Source organism: Callospermophilus lateralis, unplaced genomic scaffold (genome assembly GCF_048772815.1).
Source record: "Callospermophilus lateralis isolate mCalLat2 unplaced genomic scaffold, mCalLat2.hap1 Scaffold_1734, whole genome shotgun sequence".
Classification (NCBI taxonomy): domain Eukaryota; kingdom Metazoa; phylum Chordata; class Mammalia; order Rodentia; family Sciuridae; genus Callospermophilus; species Callospermophilus lateralis.
The window spans coordinates 793-22725 of record NW_027512799.1 but is presented as its reverse complement, the minus strand read 5'-3'; the positions used below and the strand labels follow the sequence as shown (position 1 = coordinate 22725).

The window sequence follows — 21933 nt, the reverse complement described above, 5'->3', positions numbered from 1 at the left end:
CTTTAATAGTCCAAACTCAAGAACTTCAGAAAAGGTGAGTCAAACTGATACTATTAAACCGAGTCGATTTGGGCTAGATGTAAACAAGAGAGATATTTTTGAAGTGTGACTTTCCTAACAGAAGGACACACTTTCTGTTGAACAGAGATTGGTTTGTTCCATAACACATTGGAAAAAGCAAGAACAATCTTAAGTGACTGTATTGATGTGAACTGTTAAAATTCTACCGTGGGGTACCACCAGTGGTGTGAATTTAATTGATATATGGATTTTTCTGTGTCTGAGTGTCCTCAGGGATTAATGCAGGGAAGAAAGAGGGGAGAGGGACATACCTTCAGGCCCCTCTATGAGCTGGATACACACAAGTTACTTACTCTATCTCCACAACTCTTACCTGAGGATGTTGAGACTGAGTGAGCTGCAGGTCAATAATTTCCTGATTAGTCTTGGACTGATTGTCTACAAGACTTTTAAAGTTCTTTTCTTATGACTTCCAGAGATAAACTCAGAGTGCCACACTTGGTAATCATACATGTATTTTGCCCTGTCACATGAGGTTAGTTTTTTTTAATTCTATATAGTTAAGCAGTATGACTTATAGCATGGTCAAGAGGGACACAGATCGTGCAGCCAACTGAAGTCACAAGAACAACACTGTCCAAGTTATATTGTTACCCGGAAGTTGGTGTTTCATGTAATTGTGATGCATGAAATAAGGAAGTCTCCCCCAAGAAAAAAAATCACTATTCATGGATGGAAATAGACCCTCTGGCTAGCTCCAATGTATCAGATCCTAAAAGCTTCAAATACCAGATGTTCAGGATTCTGAAAATCACTGTCTGCAATGATTGCCTGACAATGTGAAACTTGTCAGTGTAGATAAAAAATGTACAGCTGTAGTAACTATCATCGAACCATTTATATAGTACTCTGAACTCCGATTTAGGCAGCAGATAATCTAAATATAAACAAAAGCCTTCCTTCAAAATGACTGGTTCAGAGAAAATGTAAATTTACAGTAGACTGTGTGCTCAGGGCTTGGCACTACCAGGACTATTGGTATCTTTCCTCCTCTGAAATTAAGCAATGACTAAACCTGGAAAGGAGGAAGGCAGCACAAAGGTTCTCATGCCCTACATGAAAAGATCTATATGTTAAATGTTGATATATAAAATGACCTAGTCACTTTTTCTTAGTTTGGTCTATATTGCTAATTTACCTCTGAGGTTCATATTTGGTTCTGTTAATCAGCAGAACTTCTGAAAGCCCACTGTACACTAACCCCTGAGCCAAGGAGCAGAGAGAGATGGTTCAATGGGTCCCACCCTGTCCCTAATCAGCACCCAGCTGAGCTGATGTGCCCAGGCATCTCAGGGGTCCCTGGCATGCTTGGCTTCCTTTGCTAAACCCAGGGTAGCCCCCTGTCCTCATTGCTCACTGCCCAGTCTCTGCCCTGGGCACCTCCTCAGCTATCTCCTCAACCAGATCCTCCTGTGTGAGCTCCAGAAGGGGACCTGACCCCATGAAACACCCACTGGCCTCTCACCTGGTCCAGAGCAGAGTCTGAGTCCTCCCCTCCCTACACATTTGCCCTGGGGCCTGAGCTTCCAGAGCCCTCTTGTTCCTGCTACTGCCCTGATGACCCAGGCAGGCTCCCTCCAGGGCTGGTCCTGCTCCTCAGTCTGTACAGAGTGGTCCAGAGCCTGAGGGCCCTAATAGCACCTCCTTGGAGTGGTGCTCAGTGCTGCTCCCCAGCTTTCCCTCTGTCCTTCCTCCTTGCACTTTGGTTCTTGGTGTCACTAATGTCCACACAACTCACAGCATGTGTCTGAGCTGCTGCTCTGTTCTCTGTCACCCACTAAATATGAGCTCCAGAATGTGGAATGTTGTCTATTTTAACCACTAAAGCAAGTAGATACCTGAAGCACGGTCACAAAACAGAAGCAGTGAGCACATTAAGGCTGATTGTGTCATGATGGTGAGATCTATACTTTTTATTTTTCTATGAGGTCATGAGTCTTTGCTTCTCATAGTTGTTAGAAGCAGAGGAGCCTGGGATCCTACCCCTCCTGCTGCCCAGGGCTCAGTGCTCGTGCTGGGGACATGAGCAGGTATTCTCCCTCTCAGCATCTGACAACTGCAAGATCTAATAATGCATTTTCACTTTTATGATAAGCTCTCTTTCAAAATTTTATTCCTGTTTACCCAGTTACAAAAAGCAACGATTTTGTTTAAGTTACCAAAGGTGAATAATAGTATCAAACTATCAATTACTGTTTTTTTTTTTCCTGAGAAAATAGCAATGATCCAAGATGACTATCAAAATTAATATCTAAGACAGGATCTGGCACCACTGTGGCTTTCAGATGGAAGAGCGCCAACATATTAAGTGCAAAAGCCAAAACCAAGCCCAGGGAAGAAGTCAGACTCACATACTGCAATTGAAAGAAATGCTATGATACATTGTATGCATATTTGGAAAAATGAAAGAAAAACAAAAAGAAATTGCCAGACATGGATGGCAGAAAGTGAAAAAGAAAGGGTGTAATGAGTTGAGATAAAAGTTGCCAAGTAAAGATCTGGACATAAAAAGTAAGGAAAAAAATATCAAGAAAGGTAAAGTCTCTCATTTTTTCCTCTTTTTCATTTTTTTACTGTCCATGCTGAACATCTAGTTTTTGTTACTCTCTTGTATAATTAACTCTGAGGAGGACATGAAACTGCATACAGCTCACATCCTTCCTCCTTGAAGAGCTTAGCTGCACAGTCGCCCTCCTACCTGCTCATCTGATAACCACCCACAGGACAGGAACTGCAGGTGATCAGTCCCCCTTAGCTATGTGCTCCTTAATTAACCTAGGTGGAAATGTGGAATGCAATATGATTTATTTTTGCAGGAGAATTGTAATTACACACATTGAATTGAATGAATAAATTTACACACAGTAAATCATTCATCAATTGCTAAATTTGGCATTTTAGAAGATTAGAAATATGAAGTATGCACACAGATTCAGGGTCTGATCCCAGGCATAGCTGTATTTAATAATGCTATTCTTCACATCAATGAGTGCTACCAGTTGTATTTGGAAAATGAGGGTGTTAACACATAAATACACAGATTTGTGTTAGGGATGGGCAATAATAAGTGTAATTATGTGAAAAATAGTTCAGAGAATTTAGGGAATGTCAATGTTTCATACATAGAAAGAATATGTGAGTTTGTGGTTCTGTTGTCCACATCCATGTTGTATTTCTGTTACCACACCGGTTCTAGGTGATTCAAACAAAGAGCACGAAATCTACATGCATTATTTACTCTGTCACCTTAATCATGTGTCATTGGTTTACACAAAGAAAAGAAAAATGTGCATAAAAATCTAGATGTTGGATATTTGGGTTTGTAGGGCCTCAGATAATGGAAGCCTTGTTAGGAAAAAACAAAACGAAAAACTAAAGAACATATTATGACCAGGTGGATCTCACAGGACATAGAAGCCTTTTACAGTTTGATTGTGTTTGGTGACACACTGAGGGACCAGGAGAGGACTGTTTTTTAGAAGGTAAGCGGTACAGTCCTGGGGAGAAGATCCCAATTTATTGAGTATCAAGAGTGACATCTGGGGAGGAAAGGTGAGAAATGAGGGATGTGGAAGAAGCAAAGTCATGAGCACCTAGCATCACGTGAGCCCACAGGGGTCTTCTGAGCACACGGGTCATGTGTGTGGTAAAAGTGAGTGTTGAATTAAGGAGGCTGAAAAGAAGGGATCCCGGCTTCCTCAGTGCTGAGGCCGTTCATACAGCCTTGAGGAAGGTCCCTGGCAGGAGTCACCAGGAAGGAGCCTCCAGCTGCTTCACTGAGTTTGCTGTGCCTGTTTTTCAGGACCATGTTTGTGTCTATGACTTGCTAAGATGCTTACCAGTGAGGACTGGGAAAGGAATGTTTAATTCAGGTTAAAATCAAGTCAACAAGAGCTGTGATGTTGAATGAAGAAGATTTCAATCTAAACAAGGTCTCATAAAGTCAATTCCTTGTTATTCTCCTGTGCTGATTCAGTTGATGTTTCGTTCTTAGCTTTCCTATTTATTTTTCTTTCAAGCATATCAAAGTAGTGCATTTCCATGGAGAAATGGAACCAAACTTCAAGTGATTTCATTTTATTGGGCCTGTTACCGCAAAACCAGACTGGCCCACTTCTCTTGCTCCTGATCATCTCTGTGTTTGTTCTCGCCTGTTTGGGGAACTCAGGGATGACTGCCCTCATCTTCTTGGATCTGCGGCTCCACACCCCCATGTACTTTCTCCTCAGCCAGCTCTCCCTCATGGACCTGATGTACATCTCCTCCACTGTCCCCAAGATGGTATACAACTTCCTCTCTGGGCAGAAAAGCATCTCCTTCCTGGGATGTGGTGTGCAAATCTTCTTCTTTGTGACATTGGCATGTTCTGAAGGCTTACTTCTAGCCTCCATGGCCTATGACCGCTTTGTGGCCATCTGCCACCCCCTCCACTATCCCATCCGCATGAGTAAAAGGGTATGTGTGAAGATGATCCTGGGGTCCTGGACGCTGAGCTCCATCAACTCCCTGGCACACACCATCTATACTTTTCAGATTCCTTACTGCAGATCTAGAGCCATCAATCATTTCTACTGTGACATCCCAGCCATGATGCCTCTGGCCTGTGTGGACACCTGGGACTATGAGTACATGGTGTTTGTGAGTGCAGTCCTGTTTCTCCTCCTTCCTTTCCTTGGCATCACGGCCTCCTATGGACGGGTTCTTTTTGCTGTCTTCCACATGCGCTCAAAAGAGGGGAGAAAAAAGGCTTTCACCACATGTGCCACACATTTAACTGTGGTGATATTTTACTACACACCTTTTGTCTACACTTATCTCCGGCCCAAGAGTCTCCGCTCACCAGAAGAGGACAAGATCCTTGCAGTTTTCTACAGCGTCCTCACCCCCATGCTCAACCCAATTGTCTACAGCCTGAGGAACAAGGAGGTGCTGGGGGCCATGAGGAGAGTGTGGGGGATGTTCTCCTCCAGGAAGAAGTGACCGTGGCTATCCCTGCTCCTTGCTATTGCTTCTCTCAGGCAGACTCAAGAGCTGTGGTGTCCAATAGAAAGTATAAGACTCATATGCAATTAAAGTTTTCCAGTTACACGTTTAACTGTAAAATAAATTTAAATGATATTTTGATGTTTATAAGCTTCTATATTTATTATTAATATTTTTATTTAATTGAAAACATTGCAATCCATGTTAATATTAATCAAACTGATATTTTTAATTTTTTAAAATTATTAATAATATTAATTATTTTATATCACACTCTTATACCATTTGATTGTATACATATTAATATTAGTGTAATAAAATTCTTATGAGGTTGATATTTACCATGGCTTCATATTATTCTCCACATTTCAAGTGTGCACACCACATATGGTCAGTGTCTACAAAAACGCAAGAGCTGGTTGATTTGTAATCCTCTACCTCTGGGAGAGTTGTTCCATGATTTCTGTTCTTGGGATAAAGCATTGTCCTATGTACTCTTAAAATCAAGCATTCATTTTTTTTTATTTTTAATGTTAGTCTTATAGTGATGTGGAACTCCATGTGGCTCCTAGAAACCAGTTTTTCACATCTCTAATTATTCTCTGGCCATGTTGTGTGTAATTTTGCCTTGAGGACAAATGCTACACCTTTTATGTGTATGTGTGTGTGTGTGTTTGTGTTTATTGCCCTGTTCACCTTCTTTATTCAACACTCTGGATGGTCCTGGACATGCAGCCTGATTGCTCTTCTTATGTGTGTGCTGGGAACTGTCCTTGGTGTGCACCTGCAGCCTGATGCTCTGAGCCACTATTTGGCTTTCAAATGTTCCTTCCTTTTTCTTTTAGTGGGTGCTAATTTCTTTCATTCCCCTTCAATTTAAAATCTTGTGTGATACAATCTGATTTCAATGCCAATTTGAATGCAACTAGAAAATTCTATGGACATTAAGGGCCATGGTTATAATGATGGAGGTGGATAAAAATATTTTTGAATGATTAGGAGACGGAAGTATGAAGTTTTTTTTTTATATTTTGGACTTGTGGAATTGGAATAAAAGGACTCATTTAAGGCCAAAATGTTAATCTGACTTCCATTTTATGGAACATTACATACCCACCTTTGGGTGACAGGCAATGTTGTATGTACTCACTACTCAGAGACTTTTGATTAAACACCTACTCTTGGATATAATTGTTTTTTTTTTTCTTTCCCACACACACATTTTAAAGGCAAAGATAAAAATTGAGTATCTTGGTTGAAGTTTTTCTTAAATCATGAAGTTAATCATTACTACATTCCACAATATCACACTGGTGAAAGATATTTGTGAAAAAAAGATATTCATCTGTCAATATAGAAAGAAAGCAGTACCTTTTTCTTTCCATAAATTAAACCTTATTAAATCAATTTATAATAAAATTGTGAATGCACACACTGTCCACTTTAAAACAGATAACATGTGCTCTAAAATTTGCATCTCACAGTTGTAGGATTAAAATTTAATTAATGAGAGGAAGGGCGATATAATGACTGCAGATTCATAGTTTTCTGAAATGGCTAAAATGATGCATAGTGAAGAGGGCTCTAGGGACACTGTGAGATGGAGATGATGTGGGTGAGTCTCCCCAAGAGGTAACATTGCCCAACACTCAAGATTATCTACAGTAGAAGCTTCTAGAGAAGGTATTGGATGGCAGAAATTTGAACTTCTCTCTGTGTTTTCTACATTCAGCTTCCTAATGTCATGGGCTAAGAGGAAAGAAGTGCCCTTGGTGCAGTCCCATGCCAGTGGGTGCAGTCCCATGCCAGTGGGTGTTGCTTTATTGTACACCTGAGCCAGAGGACTTGCTAGGGCAAAGGATTTCACAAAGTCATTTCTAAGATCCTGTGGTTCTCCATATTTGCTGGTAGTCCAGAGTTACAGGCATGACATATTAGATTAACTGTGACTTCTGCAGCAACATCAGTGTGACAAGTCAATTAAACATGCAAACATAGATGAATCTTCAGAAATATATTTTTCTCTGAGAATAAATCATGCAGGACACCAGTGAACAGGCTGGGTGGACTGCAGTGTGTCTGGAGAACACAGGGAGGTTGAGGGCTTATTAGGAGGAATCTGCAGGAGTTGTTCAGTGAGCAGGCAAGCTCTGAAGGGAGTCCAGAAGCTACTTGGTAAACCTAGTCTCAAGGTCATGGTGGACAGCTCCATCAACAGTGGTAGTGGCAGTCTTGAAGGTAACAGTTTCCCTGGATTGTCCTGCTGGGGCTGTTCTGCAGGAGTTGTGTGTCACCTTGGTGCTTCCTCCTTCTGGCACCTCAGCTCTACCTTTGAGGGGTGTTACAAGGGTAGTTTTGTTTGTGTGCTTAGCTTCCACATCAGCAAGAGGGGATTGAGAGATTCCAGTGCTGATATTACAGGGCACAGTGCTGACATGAGTTCCCCAAGACCATGGTGTCTCAGAGGAGAGTGGACCAGGCTCCTGGTGGCCTCCACCATTCACATCTAGTATGAACACACGGCCTGCACTCAGCACCTCTGCTGAATTCTGTATCCTTTGGATTCATTCCAGGGACAGCAAGAGACCAGAACAGCAAAGATTGAACCTTCGTGCATTGAAGCTGTGATAAGAAGACATAAGAGGCATATGAGCAATGTAAATCTATCTCTGAAGATTCCGTGCAAGGTGAGGGCTGCATCCAGGTTAAACACGGTGCCCCTGTCCTGTGTCCCCATGTGAGGTGAGGGTGAACAAGCTCCTCAGAAGCGATTTTCAGAGCTCCCACTCATTTGTGAGGTCCTGCATTATGACTGATGGAGCACCTCCTGAACACCCCACCTCCAATACTACCACTGTGGGGTTGCATTTAATATGTGTTGGGGAGGACACAAACTTTCCGTGGTGTTCATTCTCGTCTCTACCCACAGCAGCAGAGCTCACATTTTTGCTTTCAAGCAACATGTGCACAGAGCAATTAACTTGTGCCTCTCATGTATTTACACACATCTTGGAGCTGCTCATGGTTTCCATGCACCATGATGGCAGTGATGGCAGCAGCAGCATATGTCACAGAGGGCAGCAAATGCTTTTGCCTGGGAGAGACAAAGAGCCTCTGTGGAGTCTGCAAGAAGCTTACCATGCAACCTGCTTGCCAAGACAGGAAATGCCCGTTCTTGGGCACTATATTTCACTAGAAAATTATAACTAAATAAGAGTATATAAGTGATCATTGCAAGAATAGAAAAAAGGCACTTGTAAGAATTCATCAAGTTCATAATCTATGGATTTGAATACTCTGCACTACAAAGTAAACACCCACCTGTTATAAAACAGAAGTAAGAATAAAGGTCATTTAAAGATTTAAGTAATTAATGGTAGAGGTTTTTGGATAGATTAAAACATTATTTCATTATAAAGGGCCAGATGAATCAGTTATTAATAGTAAAGAATTACTTAAATTTACCCTGTAATTGAGAAACCTGTGATAAAATATATAAATAGGCTTTGAATCATACATCCACACTATGTGTTTCAGATTTTTAAATATAACTTCTATAAATTACCATAAATGTAAGATTCATTTAAATATTATTGACTGTTTTTTTTTTAATTTAAATCTAAGGCCTGATGTATATACCTTTCTGGTGGAGATCTTACTTCACAGACATAAGATCCCAAATTAGATCCCTATAATTGCACAAAATCAACCAAACAAATTACAACATCAATAGCAACTCCCTCCACCCTCAATCAATCAATCAATCTACCTATCTATCCACCCCTCTCTCTCTCTATCTCTCTCTCTCTGACTCTCTTTCTCTACACATACACATACTCAGGTTGACATGAAATTCATTTCCACAAGAGTTACATCTTTTTAGAAAAAAAATTGCTCCATGAAAACCATCAGAATCAGACATATTGAAATTTGTATTTTGAAATAATCATCAATTTATCCCAATGGTTTAAAATTTTTAAAGATTATAAAAAACACTAGAAAAACAAGGAAAAATATTATTCTCAAAATTAATCACAATTTAAATCTAATTGCCACCTAACAGGTGCTAGGAGTGCCCACAAATGTTCACTTTCTCTAATCCACTTGAATAGATGTTTAATACATAGTATACCAGTCAGCTTTTTTGTTGCTATGATCAAAAGACTTGAAAAGAAAAATTTCAAGGAGGAATAGTTTATTTGGAGGTCACATTCTCAGAGGTCTAAGTCCATAGATGGCGACTCCATTCCTCATGCGATATAAATGGAGTATGCTGAGCATGGAGGAGGACTCTTGATAGAGGAGTGGTCAGATGCCTGTGAAGGAGGAGATAGTATCCAGAGAAGCTCAGCAGAGATGCATAGGGAGTTCTGCTCCTGATAAAAGATGAACATTGGAAAATTTGCAAAACATTTCCCAAAAGCCTAAAATTTTTATGCTTCTGTGAAGAGAATGATCATTTTAAATAAAAGTTCAAAATTTCAGAGATATTTCAAGATATTACTGAAAGGACACACGTATCCGCTCCTCTAGTTTTATAAGAGGAAGAGAATGATAAAATTCTGTTGGAAAGCAAATTATGCTGATTGAGAAATGAAGAAGAACAAAATTAAAAGACAAACTTGTAAAAATCTCCCAGAAGAAAAACAAAACAGAAGCAATAATACTAGAGGACTGACATTTAGAAAAGGTAGAAAATCTAGGGGAGGAAAAAAAGAGAATTGGTGCATGCTTGTGGGCTTTCCTAGAAATGTCTATAATGAAATAATAATAAGTTTCATATTGTGAAAGAAAAATTCTCAGAAATCAAATATCTGTGTTATTGTTTGAAAGCAGCATGAAAACATCACACAATGAATAAGAAATGTTTTATTGAAAGAATTTTCATGACTCTCTTTGGGAACGAGACCCTAAAGTGTTGGAGAGAGCACTAGTGTTGACAATGAGAAGCCTGGAGTCCACCCTCCCCTGAGCCATCTGGAGAGACACAATCCCATGAGAGCCTGGGAGGAGGGTGAGCACCATGCAGAGGGTGATGTGGCCAAGAGCCAGTTCCCAGCCCCAGGCCAAGATCTGAGCCAGGAGTTGGTGCATGGGCTGTGGGATTCGAAGAAGAAAAGCATGTGACTTGAGAATAAGTGGGCAAATATGGAGAAAAATGTAGAACTATTTGATGTCATTGCCTGGTGTTGGGAAGACACTTTGTCCTGTGCACTGCTGATCATGTCCATGCATTACTTGAGCTAAAGCTTAATGTGAAATCATGTTGAGAATTTAACTCAGAGTGGCATCTTTGTACACAGTGAAAGGTTAAAATCTTGTGCCTTATGTAGAACAGGATGAGTACACTCACTTTCCCGGGCTCCATTCAATGTGCAATTGGAGGTGGAGCCTCAGAAGTCACACAAGAAGAATTAAATATAATTATCCTATTTTGGGAAAAAATAACACCATTGTTATTTTTATATGACATCATAACATACATGGAAAACCTCATGATTCCACACTCAGAAAACTGTTAGATATAATAAATGACCAGGAGAGTGTGCACAACAAAGATCCCAGTGACTCAGGAGGCTGAGGCAGGAGGATCGAAAGTTCAAGGGCAGCCTCAGAAAATTAGTGAGACCTTAAGCAACTTAGATTGTATCTCAGTGGCCAAACACACCTGAGTTTAATTCTCAGTATCAAAAAAAAAAAAATGAAAGAAAGAAAGAAAGAAAAGCTGGGTGCAGTGGCACCTGCCTATAATTCTAGCAGCTCAGGAGGCTAACGCAGGAGGATCATGAGTTCAAAGCCAGCCTCAGTAAAAGTGAGGTGCTAAGCAGCTCAGTGAGACCCTGTCTCTAAATAAAATACACAGTAAGGCTGGGAATGTGTCTGAGTGATCAGGTGTCCCTGAGTTCAATCCCTAGTACCAATGAAAAACAGAGATGAAAAGAAAAAAGTGAAAATTTCAAAGTCTCAGCATCCAAAATTAATAATGATTACATGTTGTATTACTGTAAACCAAAAATGACTCTGAAAATGTTTTTGTTAGAATAGTTCTATTCACAAAAGCAATTAAAAGAAATAAAGCATTTAGAAGTAAACTTAACTACAGAGGCAAAAGTCTTAAACATTGATGATGGTCGAGAGTTGATGAATCCAATTAAAGAAGACAACTAGATAGAAATAGAGCGGCAATCATGATCTGGAAGGCTTAACACCATGTCACAATACACAAGTTACCTAAAGTCACAAGGCAATACCAATTAAAATCTACCCCCCCCCCACCAAAATAGAAATCCCATCATAAAATTTATATGAAATGTGCAGGGATTCTGAACAGCAAACACAATCTCAATTAACTTTTTTCTTTTTTTAGAGAGAGAGAGAGAGAGAGAGAGAATTTTTTAATATTTATTTTTCAGTTTTCAATGGACACAATATCTTCATTTTATTTTTTTAAATGTGGTGCTGAGGATTGAACCCAGCGCCCCATGCATGCCAGGCAAGCATGCTACCACTTGAGCCACATCCTCAGCCCTTAATTTTCTTTTTTTAAAATAAAATTTCAAGACTGACACTTCTTGTTTTAAAAATTTTCAACAGCTAAAGAATCAAAACAGTGTGGCTGTGGAATACAACTGGACAAGTAGACGGTGGAAGGAGCAGAGGAAGGACGCGAACCCTCCATGTACACACAATCATCTATTGAGTGTTGTATTAGGGCATCGTGATCATGCACAGCATTGGGGCTCCTTTGACACACAATATGAATATAATCCACTCTAGGTCAGTGTCTAGTACCTACCTCTTTCTTCCCCGCCTCCCTAATCCTGTTCTCTTTCTGCTACTGAACTGGTTCTCTTCTATTTATTATAGACTTTTTAGCAGTGTGCTATACTATGGATATAAGTGAAGGTGAGGTTCACTGTGGAACATTCATGTGTGCACATAGGAAATTTGCACAGATTTATCCCACTGTTCTTCCCTTATCCCATCCCTCCTGCCTCCCCCTCAATCCCTTCCTTTATACCACTGATCTCTCTTTTATTTTCATGGGATTCCAATGGGAAGGAGTTCTCTGCCCACTTTGCTTCCCATAAGATCTGCCTGCTGGCCAGAGTCACACACTAGAGGATCCCATGGATAGGTTTGTCCATCCAGGAATGACAGACAGTACAGACTCCTGGAAGGGCTTCTGCCCACTGAAGCAATCGCACAGGCTGCCAAACCCAGAAGATGAACCTGTGTCCATGTGCTGGAAAACCGACTGACACCCTCTGAGACTTGGAAGATTCCAGACAATCAGCCTGCCTCCAGGAGGCTGCTCAGCTTCTCTGAAGGAGGCCATGTCGAAGGCTAAGCTTTGGTTTACCTTGTTGGGAGATTAGATAGTAACTAAATCAGTCCTGAAGGAAAAAGTAACTATTGATAAATGGGTAAAGATCTGAATAGATACTCTCAATGATGTGGGAATGGCAAAGTCTGTAAAAAGTGGTCAAAATGTCATGAAGAAAATGCAAATTTAAACTGCATTTAAATCATTAAAATCATCTAACCCATGTTAGAAAGGCTATAATAAAAAATCAAAAATATATGAATAAATAAAAATACAAATAATCATGAGGCTATGGAAAAGGCGATCTCTTATTCACTGTTGGTGGAGATATAAATTAGCATAGCCATTATGGAAAAAAGTTTGTGGGTTCTTAGGAAACTAAAAATAGAACTCTCCCAGGATCCAGCAGTCCTATCACTGGGTATATGTCCAGGTGAAATAAAGTGATTCTGTCCAAGGCAGGCCTGCACTCCATAGACATTGCAGTACTATGCATAGGAGCCACGAGGTGGAATCTACCAAGGTTCCCAGGAAGAGACACGTGGGTGAGGAAATGTACTGATTCAAAACGGAATATTAAAGAGTGAAACCCTGTCATTTGCAGCAACATTAGATGCACTCGTAGTTACTAAGTGATGTAAGACAGTCACAGAAAGACAAATATCATATGCTGGCTACTGTCATCCATAATATATTCTAAAATAGCTGGAAGCCTGTGAAAATTCCCAACACACAGAAATGATTAATGTTTGAGGAGCTGGAAATGCTTTCTGCCCTGATTTTTGTATAACATATTATAAAATGTATCAATTGTTTTGTGGGACCCCAGAAAGATGAATCAATGTTAGGTCTCAATAATAATAACAACTTAGCCCTGGTGAGGCCAACCTCTTGCTGATGAGCTCCTGCACTGACTCTATCTAAGCCACCACAGCCACTTCTAAAGGACCCGTGGAGTAAACAGCAAGGGACTGGAAGGACTGCTGGAATGCCCTGGAGAGTGTAAATATCTGCAGCTGTTTTGGGGCCAGAACAAACTTTTTTGTACTGAAATCAGCATATAAATGTGCTAAAAACATAATAACATTCCAAAAGGACCTATTTATATATACCCATTCCCTAAAGTCACTATTCTTCACCTAGTTGTTCCCCAACCACTTAGTAGCGATTTATCATTATCCACAGTGGTCACTGGTGTATACCCTTCTCCTGGCCTCCTAGTCTTCCAAAGTCAGCCTGACGTGCTCTTGGGGTGTGCCCATCACACCAGCTTTCTCTGGCAAAGTCCTCCCAGGGGCCTCTTCACCTTGACATTTCACTTTCCCTGAACATGAAGTGGAATGGATCTCTCCATGTACACAAGGTCCTCTGGTCCTGGAGACACCACCCTGGAGCCGTCTCTTTCACCCTGGGTGCACTCTTGATCACCATCCTTGAAAACCCTTCTCCATCATTTCCACAATTACTCTACCTTAAAAATGAGCAACTTCCATCTCTACAGACACAAAAAGAAACTCAATGTCAGGTCAGCTCCTTCAGTTTTTTTTTTTTTTTTTTTTGTAGGTTTAAAGAGCATTATTGAATTCCATAAACCCACCATTGGGCTAAAAACATTGTGTTGCATTTTTTTAAGATGCAGCTGAGAGAAAGCTGGAACTAGGAGATGAAGGGCAGAACAAAGGCAGAGGGGTAGACTTGCTCAAGCATAGCTGCTTCCTGCATTGTCCCTGGACAGGAGGCCCAGCAGGTGGGTGCAGAGTGCACAAAGCCAAGTTCAGTGGAAGGAGGTGTCAACGCTGGCTGACCAGGTGCTGTGAACCCACTCATTCTTTTCCACATGGAGTGAGTCAAGAATGTGGAAGGACACTGGCATTCGGACAGGGAATGCCCTCTTAAGTTTTAGGGAGGAAGAACATACTGTGACAAGCCAAAGGGGTCAGTGTGGGACCTGTGTTCATAAGTGTGAGCCAAGATCCATCACCCTGGATGGCACTCTTCTCCAGCTCCACTTCCTGGTTCCCCATGGACTGTGTGGGTACCAGGCTCAGGAGTTCTGTAGGTCTACAGCAGAAGAACCCGCACATGGGGGAGACAGAAGGCATCCACAAAAGAAAAGCAGAAACGACAAGAGCTCTCCTATGTTTATAACTGATCCACTCCTGAGATTTAAAGCAACGGAATTATTTGTTAAGGCTGGCTCTTCATGATACTTCCGTCATATGGGTCCCAACTATGTATTGAATCCAATCTTATTAAGTTAAATAATATTCTATAATTTCTTCCTCGGATAAAAGGCTCTATGTCACAGGTAAGTGAATGCGTTCCTAAGTCCCTTCGTGGTCGGTGGTCACTTGGCTGCCTTGTTGCAGTGGGTAGAGATGCAGAATCAACACACAGACTCTGGGAGCTGGTGAAAGAACTGGCTGGAGACCCACCTCAGGTTGTCATCTAGTAGCTCAGTTTATTTTTGGAATGCACACAACTGTTATAGGGTTTGAGTGGCGTGTGCCTGTCAATCATACATAAGCAAGACAATATCCATAAGCCAATCATCTTCTTCCTAATGTAACTGCACTGTGAGGATACTCTAAATATTGCTGTCATGGCAGAAAGCAATCTGTAAGGGTCTTTAGCCCTTTGAGTCAGGGGTTTCATCCCTGAAGCCCCTGACTCTCAGTTTCCTGGCAGGGCAGTTTGGCAATGCTAACCACAAGTGCTGAGAATGTGGTTTCACCCCATCCTGCAGGTCCTCCTGTCAGGCCTGAAGGAAGGTGGATATTTCAGGCACTTCTGAGCTGCTAGTAGCAGCTAGCTGAGACTGAAAGTCATTCCAACAGGTAAGTATCAAAAATACCTGGAAATGTGCATTTCTCTCTTTTGACAATGTGTGAAGTGAACAAGATAATAAGAGATTCTCATGTCTATTCATCCTATCTCTGCAACTGACACTTTTTGAGCACTTGGCGTACATACATTCACTTAATTTCCAGATGCTATTAGTCATTATTTTAAAAGGATTTGGCAAAAAACCATTGTCTTAAAAAAAAATCCAACTCAGTCTCCCAATCAGTGGTGGATGTGGCAGGCTGGACTCATCTTTCTGAGCCTAAATCCTCATTGTATCATGAGACCTTTGAGTCAACTTCTCACCTTAGTAGAATGTCTGACTGCATTAGTATTTTCATGAATCACTTACCTACCTCTCCTCAAATAGAAGAAAGTATTTTGTGATAGCATAATTTAAATCGATCACAAACACTTTAACTGCTTGTTTCATTCCCTGAAAAAAAACGTTAGTCACAAACAACAATTTGCTCTGGAAGCTGACTATAGAAGGGATTGCTCCTGGTCAGCTGAAGGTTCATGTGATTCCTGCATATTGTTGATCCTGAGGTCTCTAACACAACAAGGGGTTTCAGTTATCTCTGCATATCACCCCTTACAGCCCTCCAAACATGTTCTGGGATAACTGGTTCTTTCCTCCTGAGGCTAGTTTTGGGCAGCAGGCGACAGAGGCAGAGCTGAGCAGGTTGGTGGATTTGCTCTGAACTTGAGCTGATTTCATCTCCAAGTCAGCAAAGTCACGTGATGGCTGAGGCTTCTGTCCCTGTGGGTGTGGACATTGGGGATCAATTAGAGGGGAGGGAGGACATATAAAGCTCCTGAAGGAAGGCTCTGCACACCAGGTGGAGCAGCTGTCCTTCTCTTCCCCTGTGGAACCTGAGGAAGGAAGTATGACAGGTCTCTTTGTTCTCACTTGAACAAGGTAATAGCAAAGGAGGGTGTTTGAGCAAAGTGGTAACATAGGGGACACTGCACAAGGGTGAAAGGCTCTGTGATTCAGCCTAAGGGAGTGCTATCGGTGGGGGTGGTCAGAGCTGAATGTGTTCTAAGAATTCCTTCCTAGTTGGTGCCTTTGGCTCTTGTGCCAGGGCTGCTGATCAGAGGCAGGATCTAGTTGCTTAGCCTGGCAGGCTGGAATATGGCTTGGGGTTTTAATATTTTATGGAACTCAATGAACTTTCAGCAATGAATGTCATAATTATAAAATTACTCCTTTCAAATGAAAACTCAGAACCTCAGACAAGGTAAGACCCATGATATTATTGAACCAAGTAAGTTTGGGTTAGGTTTATCTAAGGGGGACATTCTGGAGGCTTGTTTTTTCTAGGGCTAGGACATACTTTCTGTGTAAAAGAATGGGCAGTTCCATAGTAAATTGGAAAAGCTAAGGTTAAGCTTCAACTTAAATGTAGGTGATGGGTACTTGTTAAAATCCAACAATGTGCTTCTCTCGGGGTGGGGGGGGGGTTGACTGTAATTGAAACAGTCAATGCCTCTGGATATGAGTTTCCTCCATGTTTGAGGTATGGAAAAAAGAGGGGAGACAGACACAGCTTCAGGCCCCACTGTGTGCTGAACACACAGAGCTCACTCCCTCCACAGCTCCCACCTGGGGATGCTGGAAATGAGTTGGGTAAAGTTCAGGCAGCTTGCTCATTGGTCTTGCTCATTGGTGACTGGCTGCAATGTTTTTAAAACTGCATTACTCTTAATACTTGGAAGGTAAACCAAAGTCCTACACTTGTTACACTATATGTCCTGGTGAAATGAGGGTCATTAAACTATATTTGAACCCTCTGCTTTTTAAGATGGTCAAGGGAGACTCTCATCTTAGACCCACCTTGAAATCCCAGGAACTGTATTCTCCAAGTTATATTGTAATTGTGTTTCATGTAATTCTGTTGCAAAAAAAAAAAAACACCTCAACCCAATAAAAAATGAATAGACCCCCATGTCTAATTCCAAAGCCCCAGATCCTAAAAAATTCAGGTCCAAAGTGAAATACGGGATCCTGATGGAACTCTTCTCATTTATACTTGAGAACACAAATATTTTCAATTTAGGGAAAAATAGTTTTTCTGGTAACTAATATCAATCTATTTTATGATACTCTGAAGTCTAGTCTATGTAAGAAAAAATCTAATATAAACATAGCCTACCTTTAAAATGACTAGCCCATGGAAGACATAAACTTACATCAAGAGTGTGTTCAGGGATTGGTCCTACCAGGCTGTTGGCACCTTCCTTTTTCTCAATTTAGAATCAAACAAAGGAATAAGGAAAGAAACTCAAGACTCTGCCATGCCCTTATTTCTAGGGTATGGATGCCAAAAAATGATTTATAAAATGACCTAGTCATATTTTGTTAGTTTGAAATATTTTACAAATTTAATCCTAAGGCTATTATTTGGTTCAGTTGATCAGCAGATTTGCTAAGAGCCTACTATGCAATAGCCCCTGATGCAAGAGATAGAGACAGAGGATTCAATGTGTCCCATCCTGTTCCTAAGCAGCACACAGCTATGCTGATGTGCCCAGGCCTCAGGGGTCCCTGGCATGCTTGGCTTCCTTTGTTAAACCCAGGGTAGCCCCAACTGTCCTCATTGCCCACTGCCCACTCTCTGCCCTGAGCTCCTCCTCTCAGCTCTCTGCTCAACCAGAGCCTCCTGTGTGAGCTCCAGAAGGGAACCTGATCCCATGCCACACCCATTGGCCTCTCACCTGGTCCAGAGCAGAGTCTGAGTCCTCCCTTCCCTACACATTTGCCCTGGGACCTGAGCTTCCAGAGCCCTCTGTCTCTGCTGCTGCCCTGATGACCCAGGCAGGCTCCCTCCAGGACTGGCCCTGCTCCTCAGTCTGTGCAGAGTGGTCCAAAGCCTGAGGGCTACCACAGCAGCTCCTTGGAGTGGTGTTCAGTGCTGCTGCCCTCTGTCCTTCTTCTTGCTGTCCCTACTGTCCACAGAGCTCACAGCATGTGTCTGAGCTGCTGCTCTGTTGTCTGTGTCACCCACTAAATATGAGCCCCAGACTGTGGAATCTTGTGTATTTTAACCACTAGAGCAAGTTGATACCCAGCAACAATGCCCCCAAATGGAAGGCGTAATTTGAAGGAATGGATACATTGTGAAGATGGCACCTTGCAGTTGTCTTTTCCTATGATGTCATAGGTTTTTATCTCTAAGTCATTCAGCACACAGCTGCCTGGTCACCTCTCCTGCTACCTGGTGACCTTGTGGTTCTACTGTAGTCCTCTCCATGCAGGTTTTCACTGTCATATTTTGTCAACTAGCTAGTTCTAACAATGCATTGCTACTTTTTATGATAAGCTCTCTTGCACAGTTTTTTCATGATTACCACAGTTATATGAAGCAATATTTGTTTTGTTACTAAATATGAATTTTTATAACAAAGAATTAATAATTGTTCTTTTTTATGAAAAATTAGTAACACAATCTGGTTACCCAGTGGATATCTGTTACAGGAGGGGACATCAGCATTTCAGTCAGAAGAGCACAAATATATAAAGTAAAAAATCCCATACTGACACAAGATGAGAGAAGATGGAAATCACATATGCTGGGAACTTAAGAAATGATGCAATCACACTGTTGCATACTTGGGAGAATGAAAAACAAATTGCCAGAATTGAGATGACTTAAATTGGAAAGGGTGGTACAAAGAGCTGAATGACAGATATAAGTTCCCAATTAAAGGCCTGGGCATATTAAGTCAGAAAAAAAAATTATCTAGGAAGGAAAGTTAATCATTAATTTCTGATTTTGATTTCTTTACTGTGAATGTTGACATCTAATTTATGTTGCTTTACTTAAATAAATTCCTCTGAATGGGGCAAAAACACACCTGAATAAACTATAGTCTGGAAGCCACCTCTGTTCATGTTCCCTCCTAGGTGAACAGCTCAGCAGCAGAGTCACCTCCTGCCTAAACCTGGTGAAACTAAACCACTGGACAGGAAGGGAAATGAACATTCTCTCCAAGGTCTACATGCCTGACCTAACCCGGAGTATGGAATTAGGCCTGACCTAGCCTGACTGAGCCTGGAGTATGGAGGAGAGCAATATTTATGTAAACTGATTGAATGACTCTTGTATACACGGTAAAGCATTTAATAAACCCCTAGCATACAATTACAAACATGAATCAGGCACACAGACTCGAAATCTGATCATGAGCAAAATTTTATTTGAAAATACTATTATGCCCATCAGTGAATTCTACTGGTAACTTATGGAAAATGAAGACATTAAGACTTAAATTTATAGAACAGGGAGTACACAGATTGTGATGAATGAAGTACTGTGAATGAAGGTAGGACATCTCAAAGATTCACCTAAAAACAGAAAGAATATCTGAGTGTATGATTCTGTTTTTCATACTTATGTTACATGTCCATTATCACACTAGTTCGAGATGGCTGCTGGGAAAGATAGGGTGAAAACCTTGCATAATATTTCATCTTATTCATGTGCGATTTGTTTCTATGAAAAAAAGAAAAAAAAGTGTATGAATATGTATGGTGTTTGATTTTGAGATTGTGGGGATTCAAAAATGAAAACCTCACTGGGAATGAGAGACTGGCCAAAGAGCACATTATCATTAGCATGGATATTATATAATACCTGTATGTTATTAATGATATTACATAATGTCTATAATACCTTTATATTATTAATGATATTATATAATACCTATAATACCTTAGTGTTCCAGAAGAATATTTTTGAATGGTGGCCCACTTTTAGGGCCAGCAGAGCAGCTTCTGTTTAGGAGATGAGCAGCACAGCTCTGGGAGAAGACCCTGGCTTACTCAGCTGCAGCAGTGCCAGTGGGGAGGGAAGAGCAGGCACTAAAGGTGTGGAGGAGGCGAGGTCACTGAGGATGCAGACTCAAGCACACAGGGCACTTCTGTGCCCCACAGGCCATGTCTGTGGTGAACCTGAGTGCTGAGTTGGGGAGCTGGGAAAGCAGGTTCTTGGCTTCCTCAAGGCTGAGCCTGGTGCATAGTCCTGGGAGTCAGCAGGCAGGAAGGCTCCAGCTACCTCACTGGGTTTGACACAAGTGGCACTTGAGTTTATATCTTAAGACCTTACATCTGTCTACCACTTCTGAGGTGATTACCTGAGAGAACTGTGCAGGAACATGGAAATCAAGTCTTAAAAGCGATTGAACAAAGGCTAAGGTATTGAAGAAAAAAATAATTCATTTTAAAAAACACTAATAAAACCAATGACTTTTTAATTCCACTTTTATGCTTTATTTAATGTTTAGTCATTAGTTTCTACTTTTTTTTCTTTCAAGGAAAGTAATGCAGTACAATTTCATGGAGAAATGGAACCAAACTTCAAATGACTTTATTTTGTTGGGGTTGTTACCCCCAAATCAGAAAGGCCTACTTCTCTTGCTCCTGATCATCTCTGTGTTTGTTCTCGCCTATTTGGGGAACTCAGGGATGACTGCCCTCATCTTCTTGGACCCCCGGCTCCACACCCCCATGTACTTTCTCCTCAGCCAGCTCTCCCTCATGGACCTGATGTACATCTCCTCCACTGTCCCCAAGATGGCCATCAACTTCCTTTCTGGCCAGATGAACATCTCCTTCTTGGGGTGTGCCATGCAGATCTTTTTCTTTGCCACCATGGCATGTTCTGAAGGCTTACTCCTGGCCTCTATGGCCTATGATCGCTTTGTGGCCATCTGCCACCCCCTCCACTACCCCATCCGCATGAGTAAAAGGGTATGTGTGAAGATGATCCTGGGGTCCTGGACACTGGGCTCCATCAACTCTGTGTCACACACCACCTATACCCTTCATCTTCCTTACTGCAGGTCTAGGGGCATCAATCATTTCTACTGTGACATTACAGCCATGGTGCCTTTAGCCTGTGCAGACACCTCGGTCTACGAGTACATGATTTTTTTTAGCACAGTCATATTTCTCCTCCTCCCTTTCCTTGGCATCATGGCCTCCTATGGACGGGTCCTTTTTGCTGTCTTCCAAATGCGCTCAAAAGAGGGAAGGAAAAAGGCCTTCACCACGTGCGCCACACACTTAACTGTGGTAATATTTTACTATGCTCTTTTTGCCTTCACTTATCTCCAGCCCAAGAGTCTCCGCTCACCTGAAGAGGATAAGAACATGGCTGTCTTCTACACCATCCTTACCCCCATGTTCAATCCCATCATCTACAGCCTGAGGAACAAGGAGGTGCTGGGGGCCATGAGAAGAGTGTGGGGGATGTTGTCCTCTAGGAAGAAATGAGCATGGCCGTCCCTGCTCCTCAATATTTCCTCCTTCCATTCAGACTAAGTCCTAGAGCTGCAATGACCAAGCTAACTGTAAGATATAGAGTCATAGCTTTTGTTGGACACACTTCAATGTGAAATTAATTTACAATAAAATGATCATCACATATAACCATTTGTAAGGATTTTTAATATATTAATTAGTTGAAAACATAAGCAATATTAAAATTAACTGTTGTAATTAATTCTGTTATTTATAGTTTGTTATTATAACACATTGTTTGTTCCAATAGTATTATTAATGTAGTAAAACTTGTACTGATATTTACATGTTTTCATTTCTGTGAATTTATTATGAAAATATCACTTTTATTGTTGTCATTCTAAGTCATCAACCCATGTGTGCATTTTAAATTCATGACACAGAGAAATGA

General features: G+C 41.2%; 2 protein-coding genes across 2 annotated transcripts; both read left to right on the top strand.

The window, feature by feature from the left end:
• The first annotated feature begins 4122 nt into the window (after positions 1-4122).
• LOC143387130 (olfactory receptor 2L13-like) lies at positions 4123-5061 on the top strand. The gene has a single exon (XM_076841762.1). The coding sequence runs from the start codon at positions 4123-4125 to the stop codon at positions 5059-5061; it is 939 nt and encodes a 312-aa protein (XP_076697877.1).
• A 15515-nt stretch (positions 5062-20576) lies between these two features.
• Positions 20577-21515, top strand: LOC143387111 (olfactory receptor 2L13-like). Its single transcript, XM_076841749.1, has one exon. It carries the CDS (start codon positions 20577-20579, stop codon positions 21513-21515), a length of 939 nt encoding a protein of 312 aa, XP_076697864.1.
• Positions 21516-21933: the final 418 nt, after the last annotated feature.